Consider the following 22,562-nt stretch of genomic DNA (forward strand, 5'->3'; position numbering starts at 1 on the left):
TAGCCTCCTTCCGTTTTGCTGCTTGGAACTCTTCTTCTTCCAAATCAAGTAACTTTCTTTCTTCCTCTTCCCTTTCTTCACGTAATTTTTTGGCTTTAAGTTTCCGTTGTGCCAGGCCCTGCAGTGCAGATGAAATTAGAAATCACACTTCAAGCCAATAGATTAAAAATGTATAAACCATTCTGAAGGTGGTGTACTCAATGGGGGGGTGTGTGTGTTAAATTTTGCATTTGAGCTTTAATTAAAAAACTTAAATGTTGATGTTAGATGTTAAATGTATTTAAAGTAGTTTAGTTAAAGTACATATTTAAAAGCGAATCTTAAACAAAGGGAGCTAGGAATGTTACCATGGATGGTTGTGCATATATGAAAATGAACTCTCTTGTTTACAAATGTATCTTGCACTTACCATAATGGTATTGGGCCAGTCTTTTACAGCAGCTTTGGAGCGTAAGTGCATTTCTTCCCGTTCTTTCTTCTCAGCAAGGATGCGTGCTGCTTCTCTAGTTGTGCTGCCAAGATTGTCCTGAATTCTTTCCCATTCTGCTTTTGGCAGTACAATTACCTGATGAAGATCTACTTCATTTGGAAGAAAACATACATCTAGAACATTTTTTTCTTCCAAATGATGTGACGCTGTGCAGAGGGAAGAAAGGATACTGAGGTTACTTGGTAGCAGGAAATCTTTTATTCAGACCTGTATCAGGATTTGAATTTTTGCATAGTAACTGTACTGACTTATCCTTAGTATTAGTTACTCTCCCCATCCCCATACCCCAGAGCTAAGTCAGGGTATCTGTATCTGTAGTCTAACTATGGCCAGTGTATGTACTTGGGCTGTGGCTGAATGACTTAACTGTTTGTATGTATGTCCCCTTGCTGTTTCTGTGAATGTACAGGTTTGGCTTGTGGTAACTAACACTTTCCAGAGAGTACTTGGGCATGAATCCAAGAACAGCAGGGACCAGGGAGCATTCCCAAAAGGAAAGGAGGAATATTGGTAAAGCCATTCTGCTGGCTGGATGAGGCAGCAGTTTGGGCACAGGCTGTGCCTTACTACCCTTGTCCTCCGCACTCATCATATTTACTAAAATATTATCTGGCTTGTGGAACAGTTTCTTGATTTGTTGGAAGGATTAGCACAAGGATCTTGTTAGGTCAAGCAGGGACAAAATTAGAAAGGCAAAAGCCCAGCTAGAGCTCAGTCTGTCCACAGTCGTAAAGGATAATAAAAAATGTTTTTACAAACATATTAACAACAAAAAGAGAGGCAAGGAGAATCTCCATCCCCTACTGGACATGGCGGGGAACATTGTCTCCAAGGACGAGGACAAGGCTGAGGTACTTAATGCCTTCTTTGCCTCAGTCTTTAATAGCCAGTCCAGGTATCCACAGGATATTCAGCCCCCTGAGCTGGAAGATGGGGATGGAGAGCACAATGTACTCCTCATAATCCAGGAGGAAGCAGTTAAGGACATGCTAAACCACCTGGACACCCACAAGTCTATGGGGCCTGATGAGATCCACCCGAGAGTACTGAGAGAGCTGGCGGAGGAGCTTGCCAAGCCACTCTCCATCATTTATCAGCAGTCCTGGTTAACAGGGGAGGTCCCAGAAGACTGGAGGCTTGCCAATGTGACGCCCGTCTACAAGAAAGGCCGGAAGGAGGATCCTGGGAACTACAGGCCTGTCAGCCTGACCTCTGTACCAGGGAAGATTATGGAGCGGTTGGTCTTGAGAGTGCTCACAGGGCATCTGCAGGACAACCAAGGAATCAGGCCCAGCCAGCATGGGTTCATGAAAGGCAGGTCCTGCTTGACCAACCTGATCTCCTTCTATGACCAGGTGACCCGCCTAAGTGGATGAGGGAAAGGCTGTGGACATTGTCTACCTGGACTTTAGTAAAGCCTTTGACAGTGTCTCCCACAGCATTCTCCTGGAGAAACTGGCGGCTCATGGCTTAGACAGGTTTACTCTTCGCTGGGTGAGGAACTGGCTGGATGGCCGAGCCCAGAGAGTTGTGGTGAACGGCGTTAAATCCGGCTTGCGGCCGGTCACAAGCGGTGTTCCCCAGGGCTCGGTTCTGGGGCCGGTCTTATTCACTATCTTTATTGATGATCTGGATGAGGGAATTGAGTGCTCCCTCAGTAAGTTTGCAGATGACACCAAGTTGGGTGGGAGTGTTGATGTGCTGGAGGGTAGGAGGGCTCTGCAGAGGGATCTGGACAGGCTGGATCGATGGGCAGAGGCCAACTGTATGAGGTTTAATAAGGCCAAGTGCAGGGTCCTGCACTTTGGCCACAACAACCCCATGCAACGCTACAGGCTTGGGGAGGAGTGGCTGGAGAGCAGCCCGGCGGAAAGGGACCTGGGGGCGCTGGTTGACAGCCGGCTGAATATGAGCCGGCAGTGTGCCCAGGTGGCCAAGAAGGCCAACAGCGTCCTTGCCTGTATCAGAAATAGTGCAGCTAGCAGGAGTAGGGAAGTGATTGTGCCCCTGTATACGGCACTGGTGAGGCCGCACCTTGAATACTGTGTTCAGTTTTGGGCCCCTCACTACAAGAAGGACATTGAGGTGCTTGAGCATGTCCAGAGAAAGGCAACAAAGCTGGTGAGGGGTCTGGAGCACAAGTCTTACGAGGAGCGGCCGAGGGAACTGGGGTTGTTTAGTCTGGAGAAGAGGAGGCTGAGGGGAGACCGTATCGCTCTCTGCAACTACCTGAAAGGGGGTTGTGGCGACGAGGGTGTTGGTCTCTTCTCCGAAGTAACTAGTGATAGGACGTGAGGAAATGTCCTCAAGTTGCGCCAGGGGAGGTTTAGATTGGATATTAGGAGAAATTTCTTCACTGAGAGGGTGGTCAGGCATTGGAACAGGCTGCCCAGGGAGGTGGTGGAGTCGCCATCTCTGGAAGTGTTCAAAAAACGTGTGGATATGGCGCTTCAGGACATGGTTTAGGGGACACGGTGGTGCTGGATTAATGGTTGGACTTGATGATCTTAAAGGTCCTTTCCAACCTAGTGATTCTGTGATTCTTTCTTCTGTTAGGTTTACATACACATGTGCATGCATAAATACAGCTTTTCTAGGTGATCACTAGGTCTTGTGAAATGCCCTCCAAACTGTCACCAGTAGTGTCAAAGGAAACAGCACTCCGTATGGAGTGGCATCCTGTTAGGAATTCTCCTTGTTCACCTGATTTGCAGCAGACTTGAGACGCTGTGTCTAAAATGTAAGGAGGCTTTCTCTTCCAGCGATACTTATGTTAAAGTCTGTTTTTCTGATGCAGTTGCTAATCTGTTTGTCTTATGGTGGGGGTCAGACCTGATGATGTCCCTCTGTCCGAGGTGAAGGTAGCTTTGACAAAATTAAACGTATGCTGACACGGCTGCTCCCTACAGACAGGGAACCGCCAGGCGCCCAGTTCTTCCCTAACTCCCAGCTGTTGGACGGTACTGTCCCTCTGCTGGTCTCAGGTTAGGTCTTTCTAGGCCATCCTCTGGGAGAAACAGCCTGTCTCGGTGGGAGAGCCGGAGGAGGTTGCGGCTCACCCTGCCCACAGGGACAAGCAACGCCCCTACAGCCGCCCGGAGCCGTGTGCCGCCGATGCAGCTACGGGCACGGCACTGCCCTCCCCCCGGGTCCCGGTGCCCGCGAGGGGGGCCCCACTCACGGGCCAGCCGCTGCCGCCTCCTGTGGGGGCGCCCGGGCCCCGCCACTGCCATGGTCCCGAGCCGCGCCGCCGGTGTACGCGCGCCGTTGCCAGGCAACCCGGCGGCGGGGAGTCACGTGGTGACGTGGACTTGAGGCACGTGGCGCGCGGCGGGCGGGACTCCCGCGGCGGGAGGCGGAAGTGGCGGGGGCGGAGGTGCGTCGGGGGAAACGCGGCCGTTGGCGGGCGGTAACGGCTCTGCTCCTTTCCCTCACGGGTTTTCGGTCTGCTGCCGAGACCGCCGTGCCCCGCCCGCTTCTGCCAGCTCCTCGGGTGTCTCCGGTGCCCCTGCCGGCGTGGCTGTTCTGCTTTCCCCCTCGGGACGGTCGTTGCGCCCCGGGCGGGCGGCAACAGCAGCCGCTGTGCTGCAGTTGGGAGCAGCGGGCTGCTCGTGTGGCTGCGCGGCCCGTTGGCTGCGGGTGCTGGGGAGCTGGACTGAGGGACGGTTGGGACTGAGGAAGCGGCAGTGCTCGTGTGACGGGTGCGAGAGGACGTGCCTGTGAGGGAACGGCTCTAAGTACCAGCTGAGGTGCCTCCTGCTCCCAGGGATTTCTGTAGCGCGGAAGCGGGCAGCAGGTACTGAAGTTGCAGGACTACAGGAAAGAGACCGCTTCCCTCGCCCCCAGATCCACAGATGGCAGTATTTCTGTTCGTTGGCTGCTTTGATTTGATGTGTCCTTATTAAAAAGACTGGCTCCGTCTGTTAAGTAGTGGTTTCCTTCTGAAATGCCTCTTAAGGAGTTTTGCCAGGAGAGTCCCAGTTTGCACTGGCAAGCAATGATGGAGAAATTTAGAACCGTTGGTCAAACTGATGGTGCATGAGTACTGAAGATTGACTCTCTGTTAGCAAGTATTAGTAACTATGCAGCATGCGTTTAGATATTTCCACATTGTCTCTTTTTAAACAGAGGTTTGATACTGAACTAAAGCTTTGACCTCTACAGACTGCTTTTTTAGCTTCAGCATGACTTTCCATAGCTGCAGTGGCCATAAATAGTTTACTTTGTTTAGATATTTGTTCTTACGCTTTATTTGCTTGCAGAATTTTTCTCTTCTGAGCACAAGATCAGGGTAGAAATTTGGTATTTTTGTTTATATAAACAATTCTTTTTCTTTGTTTCTTTTGGACACTATTTTCTGACAGCTATGAAATTTCTGTTGGTTTTTGATTTTGACCATACAATCGTAGATGAAAATAGTGATACCTGGATTGTGAAATGTGCTCCTGAGAAAAAACTTCCTAATGGATTAAGAAACTCCTACCGACCAGGACACTGGACAGAATATATGGGCAGAGTCTTTGTCTACTTGGGAGACAATGGCGTCAAAGAAGATGAAATGAAAAGAACTATGACAACAATTCCTTTCACTGCAGGAATGGTAGATCTTCTGGGTTTTATTGGTGAGAACAAAGAGTTGTTTGACTGCATAATTGTGTCAGATTCTAATACAGTATTTATTGACTGGATTTTGAAAGCTGCTGACTGCCATAAGGTGTTTGATGAAGTGTTTACAAACCCTGCAGCATTCAGCAGTACTGGCTATCTTACTGTACAGAACTTCCATGCACACCATTGTGCAAAGTGCCCTAAAAACCTTTGCAAAAGGAAAATTTTAAAAGAATTTATAGATAAACAGTTGGAGCGAGGAGTAAGTTATACACAAATAGTATATATAGGTGATGGTGGGAATGACCTATGTCCAGTAATGTTTTTGAGGAAGGATGATATTGCTATGCCCAGGCAAGGGTACACCTTGGAGAAAAAGATTTCTCAGCTGGCCCAAGATCTCAGTCCTGTAGAGTGTTCTGTTCTGGTTTGGTCATCTGCTACTGAAATTATGTCTTATCTGAAAGTGCTTATAAAGGAATAATTCAAATGATGAAAGGAAACTAATTATATAACTTATATTTTATCTTCCTGGAAGAGAAAAACTGCATGTGTATAAAAGCACTAAATTGTTAAGATTGGGCTGCTACCTGAACTTACTTTTTTTTTTAAACAGCTGTTGATGTTCAATTTTGGCAATAGTGGGAAGGAGAACTTAAAATGGCTTTCTAATATAGTATACATTCCAACATAAGTGGAGAAGTGGGGTTGCAAGAGGAATTAGCATTATTCTTAATCTTTCCCCTCCCAAGGCTTTACTGACTACATAACTGACCTTTTCTGTTCCATGCACTTAGGAGCAGAATTACTGCACAAAAAGAACTAAATTCTTTACTTACTTACAAAACATTAGGTGCCACAAGAATGATTCTGGAACTGCTGGCTTTTATACTTCTTTGAGCAGTATAAAGGTTTAATTTTGTAAATTATTTGGTATGCTTGTAATCTTGTTTGATCTGAAGATGCATTTATATTTTCAATATACTCAATATTTTACAAAAAAAAAAAAACTTTTTAATGGTTTGTATGATCTTGTATTGTAAAGACAATAAAAGTTACTGCCACTGACAGAAGCAACACACCTGATTTATATAATGTATTCTGCTGGCCTGTGGGTTCCTGTTCCTGTAAGGGCCTGGAGAGACTGAACACAAGTGTAGGTGTCAGCCTTTGGATAACACCTTCCTTTATTTTGTCAGTCAGACCCCTTCTCTTTTGGAGACCAGTAAGGATGTTGCTGTTCTGTTTAAAGAAAAGTCACTCTCCCAACCTTCTGACTACCGCCCTGACAGTGTACTGCTGCCACTCCCTATAGAGCTAGTGCTGGTTTGATCTTCCATGCTGACAGCTTCTGCGTCAGCCAGGTGCTTTTTCTTCCTCCAGCCTTCTGCTGCAAGGCACAGGCCCACAGAATGGTGCGTATGTATAGATGTTTACACAGATTTTACCTATTCAGTCTTGTCCTTATCAACAGTATAATCCTCTCTTACAGGCTGGAAGGGAACATCTATGTCCATTTTAACTTTTTAACAGAAGTGTTCTGTCTTTAAGTAGTTTAAGGAATCATTTGTGAACATGGAGTCTTTCTCTTTACCATACACAGTGAGGTGAACCCCAAGAGTTGGGCTACGCATATAGAGATATTAAAAATAAGTCTCATTAAATAATGTATTTTCATGCCAGATATTTTACTACTTATAGTCCTACAAAAGGTCCAAAATGCTGATGTAGTCTGCTGTTGAACTGATGTCTGTTTTAGCTTAAGTGCCTTAACTGAGAAATTAGTCCAACTCTTGCAGCATTTCAGTTGCAGGTGCCTGAGATGTAGCTCAGCAGCCTGTGAGTGCTGTAGCTGTCTTTCTCTGTTTTCTGTGCAGCATTGTTCACATTTTCTGACCAACATTTTATGTTGTAACTGCCGCCTTTTTTTCAGCTAAAGATTTTTAGGAGTGGTCTTGCCTATTTTCAGGCTGATATTGTATATAAATTAAGATTTCTTTTGATTACTTCCTTCTAAATGATCCTGCTTTTAACCCTTTACCTATTTTAATGAACTGTAGAAGGTTGCTTTGAACAGCCTGGTATCTGAGATGTCCAGAATAATCTACTTGAGTTCTGGGGAGTATTGCTTTAATGATGGAATTTGGTAGGTGCCTGAGAAGTTTGTACTGGGGATCTTACCCTGTTGTCTTGTGCGAGGGCACAGAGGCAGCATCTGAAGAACTGGTGGCTTTCAAGTTGTGACAGGTTTAAGTTGTCTGATTTATAGGTTATACAAAAGAATGGTAATGGCTGTTGCATAGTGCAATTTTGCATGGTTACCTATTTTTATTTTTAAAAGCTGTGTGTCTCCTTCATTCTAGGTGTGCTGCTTAATGTTCCAGATTCTGTGCTGGTCTCTTCTGTGCTTTTCAGAACTTAGTTGTGAGGCAGCTTGCTTTCAGTTCGTCTACAAATCTCAGTTACTGCTTACTTACAAACAAGTGGTATATGAATAATGATTCAGCTTTTTCTTCCACTTACATTAATTCTTGTTCTTTTAGCCTTAAGGAAGCTACCTTGTAGTTTGCTGTGAGAGTGAGAAATTCATCTTTATGCTCAGAAAGGGGTGTTTTTTGTGGTTTTGATGAAAGTATTGTAGCAGGAGTCGAGAGCAGATCAAGCAAAGTAGACTACTTGAAATATTAGCAGTTATGATCTAATCACTTCAAGTAGAGGGTAGAGCTGATGCTATTTGCTAGACAAATGTTGGAGGCAGAAGAAATTTTTCAATTCCAGCAGGTAGGCCATTAGGCTATTAATATGAGGTCTTGGTTTTTTTTACCCCCCCTTAATAAAACAAAAGAAAGATTTTTTCTGAAGCACCACAATTACCAAATTTTTCCGCATTTGGGCATAACAGATGGGAGATGAGTATCTCCAAAGAGTGAAGCTAGTTTAAGCTGGTAACCCAGCCAAAAGAAAAAGGGGGAAGCTCCTTGAAGGGACATGTGTTCAGTGCTTGGTGCTGCTGAGTTCTGGACTTGCTGGCGGTTTTAGTGAACATGCTCCCTGGGAGAGAGATGAGGTAAAGATGTTATGAAAAAAAATGCACAATGGAAGGTGTATGTGTATATGGGAAATTGTCTGTAGAGTAACAGATCTGCTATTGTACACCAGCTACTGTGAAGAGTACTTGGCCTTAGTGTTATGTGCTAGTAGGATGACCACAAGACCCATGAGAAATTCCTGCTTGACATAGGAAGCTGATGAAATGGAAAGTGCAAAAACCACAGCAAACCAAGCTGTTGGCACAGGGATGTATAAACAGACTTGGGGCTGTAAAGGGAATGCTCCAGAGAAAGAAATGGAGTAATGTAGCTGAGGGACAGGCCTGGGTCAGAGATGTGGGGCTACTGCTAATCCCTGGGTTACACCACAAAACTCCAATTTCTGGGGATAACAATGCATCAAGAGTGGTTGAAAAACTGAAGGCAAACGTGTGAAGGGTTTGTTATTTGTTTGGATCAGCTTATATATGTCTAATGTTACTATGTAGAGGCCAAGGGCAAGTTAGAGCCCTGTTGCATGGTTAGCATGTGAGGAAGGATGGCAGAGGGGTATGTCCATATCCACCTTCCGGTTCAGATTTCCTCTTCGGTTCATGCTAAAAAACCTGCGTAGAGCAGGAGCTCTCCTTTCGGGTATTACTGGCACCCGGCTAATAATAACAAAATACCCACCTCCTAATAATAACAAAATACCCACCTCCACCCTGCCAGCCCTTTCAATCCAGCAGAGCTCTGTCAGGGCAAGGGGAGCCTGGCTGCTGGATCCAAAGGATCCAAACCCAGCTGCGGGTTTTGAAGGAGGGCGCACAACTGCTTAAACCCAGAGAATGCTGTGCTTCAGCTACTTTTAAGGTCTCCGTTGCAGAAAATGTTGTCCTAGCAGAGAAGAAAAAGACTTAATGACATTGTGAACCACATTTTCAGAAGTGATAGAAGCCAACAGAATCTTCTTGATGAGTAATTCGCTTCTAGTTGGAGTGTGTTTGTCAGCATAGTTTGTGACTGTCCTTTGCCCCCTGCCAGGTTCAGGTGTTGAAGGAGAGCTCTGGCTGCCCGCTCTCGCATCCCGCCCTCCTGCAGTGAGGAAAGCCCTGCAGCTTGCTGCCCGCCTCGGCGAGCGGCTGCTCCGGCTCGCTGTTCGCGGCAGCCCAAGGTCCCCCTTGCTTCGCTCGTTGTGTGGCCGAGAGCCGCAGAGCCGGGGACGCTCCCCAGGCCTCTGCCTCCGGGCCTTCTGTCACCACCGCAGCCAGCCTTTTGACCCCCTGCGCCGCGGGCGGGGAGCCCGGGGGCGGCAGCAGCGGTTCGGGCCAGAGCCGCCCCGGGGCGAGCCGGCTGGCGGGGGCCGGGCGCTGGGGCCCGCTGACCCCGCGGGGGGGCGGGCAGGGCAGGCGGCCAGGGCACCAAAACAGGAGCTGCCGCTGTGGCCCGGCCGCCCCCGCGGGCAGCGGCTTTTCCAAAGATGGCCACGGGGCCGCCGCCGGCGTGGGAGCGCCCCTCGTCGCGGCCGCGCTCCGCCCGGGCGTAAGTACCGCCTAAGTACCGGGGAGGCTGCGCGGCGGCGGGGCGGACCCGGAGCCGGAGGGCGGCGGGGCTTCGCGGAGCGGCTCTCCGGTCCGCGGGCGGGGCACGGACAAAGCCGCGGGGAGCCCGGCGCGGCGCGTCCGGCTGCCCGCTTGCGTGTGCGGGTGACGGCGATGGCAGTGGCCGGGCCGGAGGGTTCCGCGTACCTCTACACGGACTCCACTCACCCCGCCGGTTTCCTGGAGGCGTTCCGGGCGTTTTACCTGGACGGGCTGTTCACCGACATCACCCTGCAGTGTGCTTCGGGGGTCATCTTCCACTGCCACAGAGCCGCCTTAGCGGCTTGCAGCAATTATTTTAAAGCCATGTTCACAGCTGATATGAAGGAGAAATCTAAAAACCGGATTAGACTTCCCGGGCTCAGCCATGCCGTACTAGAAGCCCTCGTGAATTATGCATACACATCACAGATCCAGATAACAAAGAGAAATGTCCAAAGCCTACTCCAGGCTGCAGACCTCCTCCAGTTCGTGTCAGTGAAGAAAGCTTGTGAGCAGTTTCTGGTGAGGCACTTAGATACTGACAACTGCATAGGCATGCACTCCTTTGCCGAATACCACAATTGCTTGGAGCTAGAAAAAGAGTCCAGGAGGATATTGTTATGGCAGTTTGAAGAAGTGTGGAAGCAGGAAGAGTTTCTGGACATTGGCAAGGAGAAGCTCTCCTTTATTCTCTCCAAAGAGAATCTCAATGTTTGGAAAGAAGAGGCGGCCATTGAAGCTGTCGTTAAGTGGGTTGCACACAATGTGGAAGAAAGAATTGATGATATCTATGAACTGCTGAGCTGCATCAAGGTGGACTTAGATAATGTGTATTTGAGGTCAGCTTTAAGCCTACAGAAAAAATGCCGACTTAATGACAGTAAGATAAGGTCATTCGTATACAATGCCCTGAACCCCAACCCCAAAGGTCTTTCCAGAAGGCCCACAGCAGCCATGTATGTGATCGGAGGATATTATTGGCATCCCTTATCAGAAGTGCATGTTTGGGATCCTTTAACCAATGCATGGTTGCAGGGAACAGAGATGCCGGATCACACCAGAGAGAGCTATGGGGTTGCTAGCTTGGGACCAGACATATATGTGACAGGAGGTTATAGAACAGAGAGCATTGAAGCCCTTGACACTGTGTGGATATATAACAGTGAGAGAGATGAATGGACAGAAGGCTGCCCCATGCTTGATGCGAGGTATTACCACTGCGCAGTTTCCTTGAGTGGCTGTATCTACGCGTTGGGTGGTTACCGAAAGGGAGCTCCGGTGCAAGAAGCTGAGTTCTATGATCCTTTAAAAAATAAATGGCTTCCTATTGCAAACATGATCAAAGGTAGGTAAGCTTTTGTATGGCATCTGCCTCAAATGTCGATCCTTTTGCATTTGCCACTTTTAAGTGCCATGGACACATTGAGGGTTTGGTCCAAGTTCTAGTGAAGTCCATGGGAATCTCCTGTCAATGTTGGTGGGCTTTGGTTCAGGTCTTTACTAGCTGCAATGACTGGATAGCCAAACTATCCAAATCCTATGCTGGGCTGTGCCACAGGACACTAGGGTGGAAAAGTAAGCAGTAGTCTCAGTTTAATTTTGCCTTCTTTCAGGAGTAAAAATTCTGTTCAAATTAGAAGGCAGAAAACTACCTGAGCTTAGAGTCCATTCAGTAGGTGGTCAAAGAGCAAGCTCCAATAAAGGGATTGTATTATTTTAGTATGAGACCAAATTACTAAGATTTTCTGTGCAATAAAGGTGTCATCTTCATTTAAAACTTCTTGCATGCAGTTTCTTCCCATTTCAGTGTATCATCTGTTCGGGATCCTTAGTTTAATCTTTAGTGCGAGGATAATGAAAAACACCAACAGCTGTTTCTAGCAGCCAAAACAGTGACCTATTAAAAATGTATGAGTTTGGATCACAGCCTATCTAAAGGGTATTATTTTCTTACAAAATTTATAAGCAATTATACATGTTATCATATTTTTTTATAAATTAATGCAATTATTTACAACTCATTATAAAATTTTACTGTAGATTGGTGTAACATAGTATTTTTCTACACACATGAGAGTTTTTGGAGGTATCTGTAACAGGAAAAACACCACTCTCCTACAACTTTCTTCATTGTCTGTATATTTTCCTCAAACATTGCTATTATTCTCTTTTTATTTCCTTGAAAAACAGAAATGCTACACTAATACTGTGAGCAGTTACGCATTCTGTGCAGTTGTTTTGTCCTGTTTTCTGTGTGAAACTTTTTAGATGCTTAAAAAAACCCACAATAATTTCGTAATTTTGGTCTATTTTATCTTGCCAGATCCCTTGCTTTATTTTGGTTCGTTCTCCTAGAGACAGAGTTATCATGGCTCCATTCTGTTTGTGTCCTTCTTAATACAATAGCATAATTAATAATACCATGGAAAGACTAAAAGTATCAGACAAGATATCCCGAGACACTGAATGATCTCAAGTCCTGTTTTTGTCCTTGCCGTATGAGTGACTTTTAAAAATCTTTAGCTTAGTGAAATACTGAAAGTAATTCCCTATTCCAAAACCAATGTGACAATGTGTCTTTAATTACTGCATAAAAATTCTGTGAAATACTATGTGGCTGTATTTTATGCCATGTGTATCGGTTACTGCAGTTTTATTTAATGGCTCTTGAATGATAAATCTTGCTGATAAGGTGTCTTGACAAGTCTATCTCATTTCACAGATAAATACTTGCAAGCATAATTTCACCCTAAAATATTAATTAACAAGACATTTGAACTGGGATTATGGATGGAAGTGACTGTGGTTATTGTGTGGAGTTTGAAGGTGTGTTGTGACTTTCACACTGTGTACAGGTGTTGGAAATGCCACCGCCTGTGTCCTACATGAAGTCATCTACGTAACCGGAGGTCACTATGGGTACAGGGGAAGCTGCACCTACGATAAAATCCAGAGATACCATGCAGGTAGCAATGAGTGGAGTATAGTCACCACAAGTCCACATCCAGGTAAACAATAATTTCTGTAACCAGTGTAGAGCTTAATTTGATTACTTGTATCTAGAAGCCTTTATGCCCACTTAAGAGTTTCTGGCATGTTCCTAATGCAAGGAGCAATGCCTGTAGGGCAGTAGGGGCCAGAGTGGGATCATCTCCCATTTCTAGACTCTGAGAGGGGAAGGGAAGACCCTCTTCAAGCATCTGTTCTACAGAAATCACTATATAATTGTTGAACTAAGGAATGGCTGCATTAAATAATACAGTAAACTAACTTTCTGTAGAATCTATCTACTCATAGACATTTGGCAAAAATAATTTATATGAATTTTAAAAGGATTTTCTCCATGTTCTACATTTGGTAACAGTAAGTTTTTAAGACACTTCTCACTAAGTATTGGTGCCCATGTCTGTACCTTCTGTAATGACTTGAGCTTGCTTTTACCAAGCATAGCAGAAAATCCTGAGGTTTCTCCTAAGCTCAGTGAAGAAACTCAGTCGCCCTCAGTGGTGCCCAATGTTTGTCATGTAGCTGCAGTTTAAGTTACTGTTGTCATGCTGAGTTGAACTGTATTCTCTTCTTCCTGAAGAATACGGATTGTGTTCAATTACATTACAAAACAAGATCTATTTTGTGGGTGGACAGACCACGATCACGGACTGCTATGACCCAGAGCAAAACGAGTGGAAGCAGATGGCTCACATGATGGAGAGAAGGATGGAGTGTGGTGCGGTGGTTATGAACGGATGCATCTATGTAACAGGAGGATATTCCTATTCAAAAGGAACGTATCTGCAGAGTATTGAGAAATACAACCCTGAACTGAATAAATGGGAAGCAGTAGGTAATCTTCCCAGCGCTATGCGGTCACATGGCTGTGTCTGTGTGTATAACGTGTAAACATTTAATTTTCATATTGCTGTTACAGAAAACAGCAGATGCAGTATTCGTAATAATACCGATTACCTCATGAATGTCTACTTGAGTCTTTTAACGCACATCATTAAAAATTAGGTATAATTTGTCTTTATTTTAAACAATTCAGAAATATAAATGTGGTAACAAGATTTCCGTATATTTTTCAGTCCAATCATTCTTTGTCATCAAAGTTTTCAAATTACTCTCTTATAGTACTTTGTGCAGCTATATAGGAACAACTGTGAAAAACATATGTGTTTTCATTAATGACTGGGTGGAACTATAATCTGGTGCTAAGGTGAGTAAAGCTAAACAAAATGCTCTGCATTTCTGTGGGCTACTAGGCGTAAGATGAAATCTTTGATACTCCAAAAGTAGCTATAGAAATGGTTCATCTCCAGGAGCTAAGCATGTGGTACAGAGCAATATCACTTGGATAACTTGACTATCACATCCAGAAATCATGGGCAGTTATAGGATGCTTCTAATTCTACCTTCAAATGCCAGAACAGAAAAGAGCATAGGCTGGGAATGAGGGAAGAAATGTCACGCAGTAGCCCCGGAGCAGAAGCCAAAAGCATGCACTAGTTTTCAGGAGGAGAACATTGCTCTGCAGTACAAGGCCGTTTGAGAAAAGTGCTCACTTCGCCATTCTCACACTGGCAGGGTCCTTGAGAAATAAAAAAAGATGCTGCATGGCTTTGCAGTGGGCTCTTTGGCTGATGGACAAGGTGTGGGTGATTTTTTCAGTGAAATGGCTCGCCATTGGTAAGTATTTTTTTAAAACAAATTTAAGATGCGTGTCTTTGTGGAATGGAAGGACGAAATGAGAGAGACTGGAAAGTTGCTAACGTGCCCCCAAGATACAAAGTTCTCTGTTTTGTTTAATGCCATTTGGTCTTTTTAGAGTGCTAAACTGTGACTTGAGCAAAGGTGACAACTGAAGAAACTTGTCAAAATATGTTGTGCATGGAGAAATTGAATGTTAAGTGGTCCACGGCATTTATTTATTATTTCTCTCAAAATGTAGTATGAGATCTTCAACTTCTGTCTAGAAAGCAACTTGAGATGGGCAGGAAGGTCGTAATTTTGTCACCTCTTTGCTGGGAGACGCCGGCGGCAGGCTCCCAGCACAGCACGGTAGTGCCAGCACTGGCAGGAAGCAGAATCCATAGGTAGTATTTAAATAGGTGCTGTTTTGACACTGCCATCCCCAGCCTTCTCACCAGTCCTTGTTTTGCATCCTGCTGTGTAGGTAGTAATACAAGTGCATTTGATTGAATCGTTATTGCAGCGACTTCTTAGGATTTGTTTTCTCCTCATAGCTTGTATGGGCGCTGTAATGGGGTGGCTTTGCTTGGTTCCCTGAGGGAGCAAGTGCAACTGTGTCATCTTTCTGTGCATGTGTCAGCTCCCCTCTAACGCTGGACTCGCTTGTCTGGGTTCAGCCATATTCTACAGGGAGGTACAGGCGTTAAAAACACTTTTTTTTTTTTCAGGTTTTATGAAACCTGGTAACAGAGGGGGAGAGACTGAAAGGAAGCACATGAGTTGTGTGGGAAGTACAAGATGGCAAAGTCCCCTCAGTGCTGAGGAGGTGGCTGTGAGGAGTGTTCCCACTCCTGCCTTTGCTGACCCACACCGGGTCCCGCTTCAGCTGCTGTGGGGCCACGTGGTCTGATAGCGGTGATCCAAATAAAGAAATGCCTTGGGGAGCAGAGAGGCTCTTTTAGCCCAGATCAATTCCCCAACCCAGCTTAAATGACAGCAGAAACAGCTGTCAGACATTGGCATGAGAGGAAGGGACAACACAGGGCTGCTGTAGGGTGTGGTGGGAACTTCCTACACCACCACTGCCATTTAATTTAAAATTAAATTTGGTATTGATTGGATTTGTTAGATATAATCAAAACAGCTTTCCAAGCAGGTAAGCCCTGAGTTTATAATATTTCTTTTTCTTGATCATAAACATTTTCAACATTTTTTTGTTCTTTCACATTTTTATACTCTTTATCACTTCTATTTGACTGCTGGTAGCAGGTAGCACTCAACTCTGAGCTTTGATGTGGAATTCTGTGGTATATATATAGTTCTTGTTTTGATGTGTTTGTGTGTCACCTTACTGCGTCAGAAGCTTATGTGTGCAGGGGTTCAGCGTTTTGCTTTGCTAGCCGTCCCACTGAGAGCTATTTAAGGGTCCAGTGGAATTGGGTTAAAGACTCTAAACGGTGAAGAGGTGTGGGAAGCTGAGGTCCGATGCTGTTTGAAATGCGTGGGCTGGGAATGTGGGCAAAAGCGAAATAAAAGTGAATCTGTTCCTCCTGGAAATCTCCACAGCCAAGAATTGTTCAGAGGCAGGTAGAGATCTACTCCTGGATTTACTGGATATGGTGGGGAACATTGTCTCCAAGGTTGAGGACACGGTTGAGGTACTTAATGCCGCCTTTGCCTCAGTCTTTAATAGCCAGTCCAGGTATCCACAGGATATTCAGCCCCCTGAGCTGGAAGATGGGGATGGAGAGCATGATAACCCACCCATAATCCAGGAGGAAGCAGTTAAGGACCTGTTAAGCCACCTGGACATGCACAAGTCTATGGGGCCTGATGGGATCCACCTGAGAGTACTGAGAGAGCTGGCGGAGGAGCTTGCCAAGCCACTCTCCATCATTTATCAGCAGCCCTGGTTAACAGGGAAGGTCCCAGAAGACTGGAGGCTTAGCAATGTGACGCCTGTCTACAAGAAGGGCCGGAAGGAGGATCCTGGGAACTACAGGCCTGTCAGCCTGACCTCTGTACCGGGGAAGATCATGGAGTGGTTCATCTTGAGAGTGCTCACAGGGCATGTGCAGGACAACCAAGGGCTCAGGCCGAGCCAGCATGGGTTCATGAAAGGCAGGTCCTGCTTGACCAACCTCATTTCCTTCTATGACCAGAAGTGGATGAGGGAAAGGCTGTGGATGTTGTCTACCTGGACTTTAGTAAAGCCTTTGACAGTGTCTCCCACAGCATTCTCCTGGAGAAACTGGCGGCTCGTGGCTTGGACAGGTTTACTCTTTGCTGGGTAAAGAACTGGCTGGATGGCCGAGCCCAGAGAGTTGTGGTGAACAACTGGCGTTAAATCCAGTTGGCCGGTCACAAGCGGTGTTCCCCAGGGCTCGGTTCTGGGGCCAGTCTTATTCAGTGTCTTTATTGATGATCTGGATGAGGGGATCGAGTGCTCCCTCAGTAAGTTTGCAGATGACACCAAGCTGGGTGGGAGTGTTGATCTGCTGGAGGGTAGGAGGGCTCTGCAGAGGGATCTGGACAGGCTGGATCGATGGGCAGAGGCCAACTGTATGAGGTTTAATAAGGCCAAGTGCAGGGTCCTGCACTTTGGCCACAACAACCCCATGCAACGCTACAGGCTTGGGGAGGAGTGGCTGGAGAGCTGCCCGGCGGAAAGGGACCTGGGGGTGCTGGTTGACAGCCGGCTGAATATGAGCCGGCAGTGTGCCCAGGTGGCCAAGAAAGCCAACAGCGTCCTTGCCTGTATCAGAAATAGTGGGGCCAGCAGGAGCAGGGAGATGATCGTGCCCCTGTACTTGGCACTGGTGAGGCAGCACCTTGAATACTGTGTTCAGTTTTGGGCCCCTCACTACAAGAAGGACATTGAGGTGCTTGAGCATGTCCAGAGAAAGGCAACAAAGCTGGTGAGGGGTCTGGAGCACAAGTCTTACGAGTAACTGTTGAGGGAACTGGGGGTGTTCAGTCTGGAGAAGAGGAGGCTGAGGGGAGACCTTATCGCTCTCTGCAACTACCTGAAAGGGGGTTGTGGCGACGAGGGTGTTGGTCTCTTCTCCCAAGCAACTAGTGATAGGACGTGAGGAAATGTCCTCAAGTTGCGCCAGGGGAGGTTTAGATTGGATATTAGGAAAAATTTCTTCACCGAGGGGGTGGTCAAGCATTGGAATAGGCTGCCCAGGGAGGTGGTGGAGTCACCATCTCTGGAAGTGTTCAAAAAACATGTGGATGTGGTGCTTCAGGACATGGTTTAGGGGACACGGTGGCGCTGGATTAATGTTTGGACTTGATGATCTTGAAGGTCCTTTCCAACCTTAGTGATTCTGTGATTCTAAAGGACAGCATCGCAAGAGCATGAAGGTGATCTTTGTATTGAACCAAACTGTACTGACCTCAACGTGCGCATGTAATTCTTCAGTGCAAAATATGTACCCACGAAGCTTCATGTTTGTGCAGAACATGAGCATAGAACAGCTGCTTGTGGCTGGCCCCAAGGTTTGTTCTGGCCCGTATGGTGTCACTGACAGATGCAAGAACAATCTAAGTACTAACAAAACCTCCCAGCATCCACCTGTCCGCTGCTTCTAAACCAGGTGCTTAACATTGGTGGAAGACAGCGCTGTTCTGGGGCTGGAGCACAGGCACTGCAAGCCAGAGTACACAGAAGCAGGCGAGCAGTAATGCTGCATAACTGTGAAGGGAAAAAAAGCCTTTAGTTCTGACATGTGAGGAGAGTATGTGCTGATCTGCATAAACAAAAGTCAATGAGATTACTGCCCAGGGCTTCAGATAAGTCCTAATTTTTTGGAGATTTTTGAATGCGTTAGGATAAATGGAGTGTAAAAGTTCAGACTCACTGTTAAATTTTTTTTACAATAACCTACAGCACCCTTTTAAATGAGCTCAGATCTGTAGCACATCCCAAGCAAGTGTGTAGCAATGGGGTCTTGAGCCCAGGTGGGAGTGCACATGGAGTGAGGGCAATAGGGGCTCTGGCTGCTGGTGGGTAACGTGCAGCCTATGGGAGGTGGAACGCTCGGGGCGGGGAACCTTTAGCCATCTGCGGGATACGTTTTTAGTAATCGTTGAATGTGAGCACTAAATGATTGTGCTGTCAGCCCTGTATTATGGTAGGCACTGTGTACTGTTTCACTTGTAAACTAGAAAATGAATGAATACAGAACTCAAGTCAGTTGTTGAGTCAGTACTATTTATTACAGCTTTGGCTTTTGTCATCCCTGTGTTGGTAGCGATATAGATGTCTACAACATCTTAACAGGACTTAAGTGAATGTTTGTAATAATAAATGTAAATATAGCGTCAGGCTACGCATACAAGGTGCATAGGTGACTTTTTCTGTTAACTGTGCAAACGCACGTAAGCAAGAGCCCCGCACGCCCGGGCAGCTGTCCGTGGCAGAGGCTGTGGCCCGCGGGTGCGTGCACGACACGTGGCCACAGCAGCCCTTCCCGCTGCTGCGCAGGCATTCCCTGGTGCTAAGAAGGACCGCGAACACCTTTCCCCGCTTCCCGATTATCGGTTTCACGATTCGCTGCGGGCGCAGGGGCTCCTCTGGCTGCGCCGAAGAGCGCTCGCGGTGGCGGGGCTGCGGGTCACCGGCGGACGAGGGGAGCGGGAGCGACCGCCTGGGGCGGAGCGCCCGCGGGGAAGGGGGCTGGAAGCACAGGCCGCCCGTGACACGCAGAGGGGCCCACGCGTGAGGCCGCGCCCCAGGCAGCTCTTGCCGTGCCCTTGCCGTACCGCACGGCCCCTCCGCCGCGACCCCGCCCCGGAAGTGGGGCCCACGTGAGGGGCGGGCGGCGGCCGCGGAGGCTGCTGGGCCGCGCGGCGCCGACTGCGGCCTTTAAAGCGGCGGAGCGGAGGCCGCGTGCAGGCTGGTTCCTGCAGCTGCTGCAGGTTTGTGCTTGGGGGGGGCCCTGTCGCCCCCGTGCCGGGCGACTGCACCTGGGAGGCGGGCTCGGCGCCGCCAGCCCGGGCCTCTCTGAGGAGCGGCGGGCTGTGCCGGGGCAGGGCGGGCTCCAGGGCGGGCTCCAGGGCTGGTGGCGGGGCCCAGCGGGGAGCGGCGGCCGGGCCTGCGGGCACGGCTTGCCGGCGGTGCTCCCCGCCGGCGGGCTGGGAGGTAGGCGTCCCCGCGGTGGGGGAGCACGTGCTGCTCCTCTTCCCCCGGCTCGGGCAGCAGCACGGTATGGGGCCCAGCCGTGCCCGGCGGAGGCAGGGCGAGCTGCCGCCGCCCCTGCGCCCGCAGCGGTGCTGGCCGACCGGCGCCGTGGCGGGTACGCGCCGGAAGCGCCTCACGCTGTGTTGGGACGTGTGCGCTCCGCGCCCCGCGCTGCGGGAGCGCCGAGGACACCGTTCCAGCACGTGTGGCGCCAGCGCGGCTGTCGCCCAACTGCCGCGGGAGGGCGGGAACCTTGGCCGCCGGGCTCCGGGTTGCCTGAAGCGTTGCGCGTTGTCGCTGTGGTGGTACAGAAGCGCTCAAGAACAAACCGGTGGTCTCCTAGCGGAGGCGTGAGGTTCAGGAGCCGGCATTGCTATCGCTTAAACACCTCCCGTAGGGAGCTGCTTACGGCGCACTGATTCTACTGAGGAACCAACTGTGCCGATAGTACCTGTGATAACGAGTGCTGGCAGTTAACCCTTACTGAAGCGAAAAGCTGTGTTTCGACATAAGAATCTTATTTATTGTCACTTATTTATCTTAGTGATTCTGTGAATCGGGTCAGAAGGCTCAGACGTCTCACAGACGGGTTTCTGAACAACGCGTTACATGAGTAACAGTTCCATGTTACTTTATTGGGGAAACTTTTTTTTTAAAGAGTAGAGCCTTTCACTCTCTCTCTATTACAGCAACGGTAAAAGCAGTTAGCCTGCAACTAAGTTTTGTCCATACGTTTTATCTGTAAACTAAATGACTGATAAGATGAAAATCCACTTGAGAGTTCTTTTGGGATGATCTAGCTAATGCAGTGTGGGATCACATTGTTCTAGTTAAAGGGCTTGACTGCCATTTTTCATTTGTAATTTAAATCTCATGCCTACTTGCATTACTTTAACTTGTTTTCATTTTGAGTAGTACTGGTACAGACTGTTGGCACACAGAAGGAAAAAGTCAGTGTGGTCTACTAAGAAAGAATTTATAATAAAATCTTGTGTAGGATTTTGCATGCTGTTCAGACTGTGGTGGTTCTTCGGTGGAGCTAGTTTTTTATCGGTCTGTAGTGCTGCAGAGCAACTGAAAACTACTGATCTGGAAGTTGGATCCAGAAGACTAGCTTGTGCCAGATGACTGAGATTAAGAGTCTGAAGTGAGCATGTGCAGCAAGACTAGAATTTCTCTGAAATTAGAAGGCTACTTCTGCTTTTATTCTAAATAGGTTAGAGCTCAATCAGTGACTGAATTGAATTCCACATATGGCAAGCTTCAGCAATTCTTAGTCTTGCCTTCGGTTTGTTGTTACTTGCAGCTGAACGGGTGCTTTTTAGAAAAGCTTTTCCAGGTGTAAGATTTAATCTGAAAGACTTGTCTCAGGTCTTGTGTTGTTTTACATTTCTGTACAGCTTGGTTTTTACTTTGAAAATACTGCTAAGGAAATAGACTTTGCTTTTCATCTCTTCTTAGCAGTGGAGCTGAGCCTTACTAGGTGGAAAGCGAGTTGTTGGTTCTGGTATTTTTGGTACCCAGAGCAAGGCAGACTTGGGAGAGTGGTGCACTGTGCGAGCTGGGGAGACAGCCAAGGGTACTGAAGGATATACCAAGGCAGAAGGAGTTTAGGTGGCAGAAGCTAGGTGAAGACAAAAGCGTATGTTCTTCCATTATGCTATTACCTTGGCATCTCATAAGGGCTTCTTTGGTATTCAGTGGTAAAAAGAAGGCTGTCCTGCATATTTCAGACTGGTGTGTTTTTTGGTGAGGCTAGAAGAGCTAGGCTACCCTGGACAGATTAAGGGGGTTTCTCCCTAAATGACAATACCAAGGCAAAGTCAACAGCTTTATGAACAGATTCTCTTGTAATTATACTATGTCAGATGTGCTGTCTCTGTGTAATCCTCACTGCATTAACTGGCGTAGAACTGCTGGCAATTTGGCAGCATGCAGCCAAAAGGCCCCAAGTTTTATTTTAAAAACAACTTGTATTAGGGGAAAACTTGCTCCAAGAAATCCACGCACCATTCAGTATGACAGGTAAAACAGCAAAGACCACTGAAGCAGCAAGCAGATACAGCCTATTTGGAGGCTGGCCTGTATTTCACATTACGGAAGACTACAAAGCAGCTGTCTCTACTCAGCTCGCTCTTAACAGTGTACTTGAGATGGGCTGACCAAATGGAAGGTGGTGAGGGAAGATTCCTCTATCCAGCTCAATCTGTATTTCAGTGTCCACCAGCAGATTATCTCTGTTCTAGAGTTCCAGAATATACTGTTAATGCATTTTGCTTAATGAGGTAAATGACTAAAATCCAAGTTAATTTTTTTCCTCAGAATATGCAAGAGAGCAAATTTTTTTACATTTTTTAGTAATTAGTATGTCATCTCTTAAACATTGAGCTGTACTATAAAAAGCACCCATAAGAAAATGGTTCACTTAAATATGTTGCCTAGTGCTTAAAAAAATCTGCCATACTTGGAGAAGATGTGGAGAAAAGACTTTGCAATGTGAGTTAAATCACCAGACTAAGGTTCAAGAATATGAAGATTCACATAGCTGTCATTCAGTACTTTTTTTTTGACCCTGACAATGTAGCTTAATGTCAAACTGAACCCACTACACAGAAAGGTTTTTCTGATTATTTTTTTTTCCTCCTCTTGTGCTCCCTGCCTTAACAGCTCCGTCACTAGTGTTTTCTAACAAGTCGAATCAAGTCAGTGATAAATTTATCTAATGGAACTGTTCTTCCCTTTCTTCAGTGGGAGTTAACTTTCTGTTGGATTAGGTGTTAACAGTTGCACACAAGGAGTGTGGTCAATTAGTTGATCCAATGGAAAAAGCTGGGACTATTCCAGAGACTGCCACTCAATGACACCAAATTAGGTATAGTGTAAAATAGAACACTGTTTTCTCTGGCAAGCCAGGTGTTGGGGAGGACATGGCAGGAGAGTGTTAAGAGAGTGCCAGCACCTGAATGTGGTGTTGAACT

General features: G+C 47.0%; 3 protein-coding genes across 3 annotated transcripts in view; 2 read left to right on the forward strand and 1 right to left on the reverse strand.

Moving 5' to 3' along the window:
• CFAP210 (cilia and flagella associated protein 210) overlaps positions 1 to 3,723 on the reverse strand; it is a gene marked incomplete at its 5' end in the record, with an annotated part of 7,370 nt that extends 3,647 nt beyond the window's left edge. Inside the window, 3 exons of the mRNA XM_082001192.1 lie at positions 5 to 118; positions 410 to 636; positions 3,672 to 3,723. Coding sequence (XP_081857318.1) covers positions 5 to 118; positions 410 to 636; positions 3,672 to 3,723 — 393 coding nt within the window. The remainder of the gene's footprint in view (positions 1 to 4; positions 119 to 409; positions 637 to 3,671) is intronic.
• Positions 3,724 to 4,856: 1,133 nt separating this feature from the next.
• Positions 4,857 to 5,582, forward strand: PHOSPHO2 (phosphatase, orphan 2; the record flags this gene model as incomplete). Its single annotated transcript, XM_082001815.1, has 1 exon — positions 4,857 to 5,582. The coding sequence occupies one exon, from the start codon at positions 4,857 to 4,859 to the stop codon at positions 5,580 to 5,582; it is 726 nt and encodes a 241-aa protein (XP_081857941.1).
• A 3,676-nt stretch (positions 5,583 to 9,258) lies between these two features.
• On the forward strand, positions 9,259 to 13,607 carry KLHL23 (kelch like family member 23; the record flags this gene model as incomplete). The annotated part of the gene is made up of 3 exons (XM_082001773.1): positions 9,259 to 11,055; positions 12,566 to 12,718; positions 13,297 to 13,607. Exons 1-3 carry the CDS (start codon positions 9,843 to 9,845, stop codon positions 13,605 to 13,607), a joined length of 1,677 nt encoding a protein of 558 aa, XP_081857899.1. The 5' UTR covers positions 9,259 to 9,842.
• Positions 13,608 to 22,562: the final 8,955 nt, after the last annotated feature.

Source organism: Phaethon aethereus (assembly GCF_964289735.1).
Source record: "Phaethon aethereus genome assembly, chromosome: 6".
Lineage (NCBI taxonomy): Eukaryota > Metazoa > Chordata > Aves > Phaethontiformes > Phaethontidae > Phaethon > Phaethon aethereus.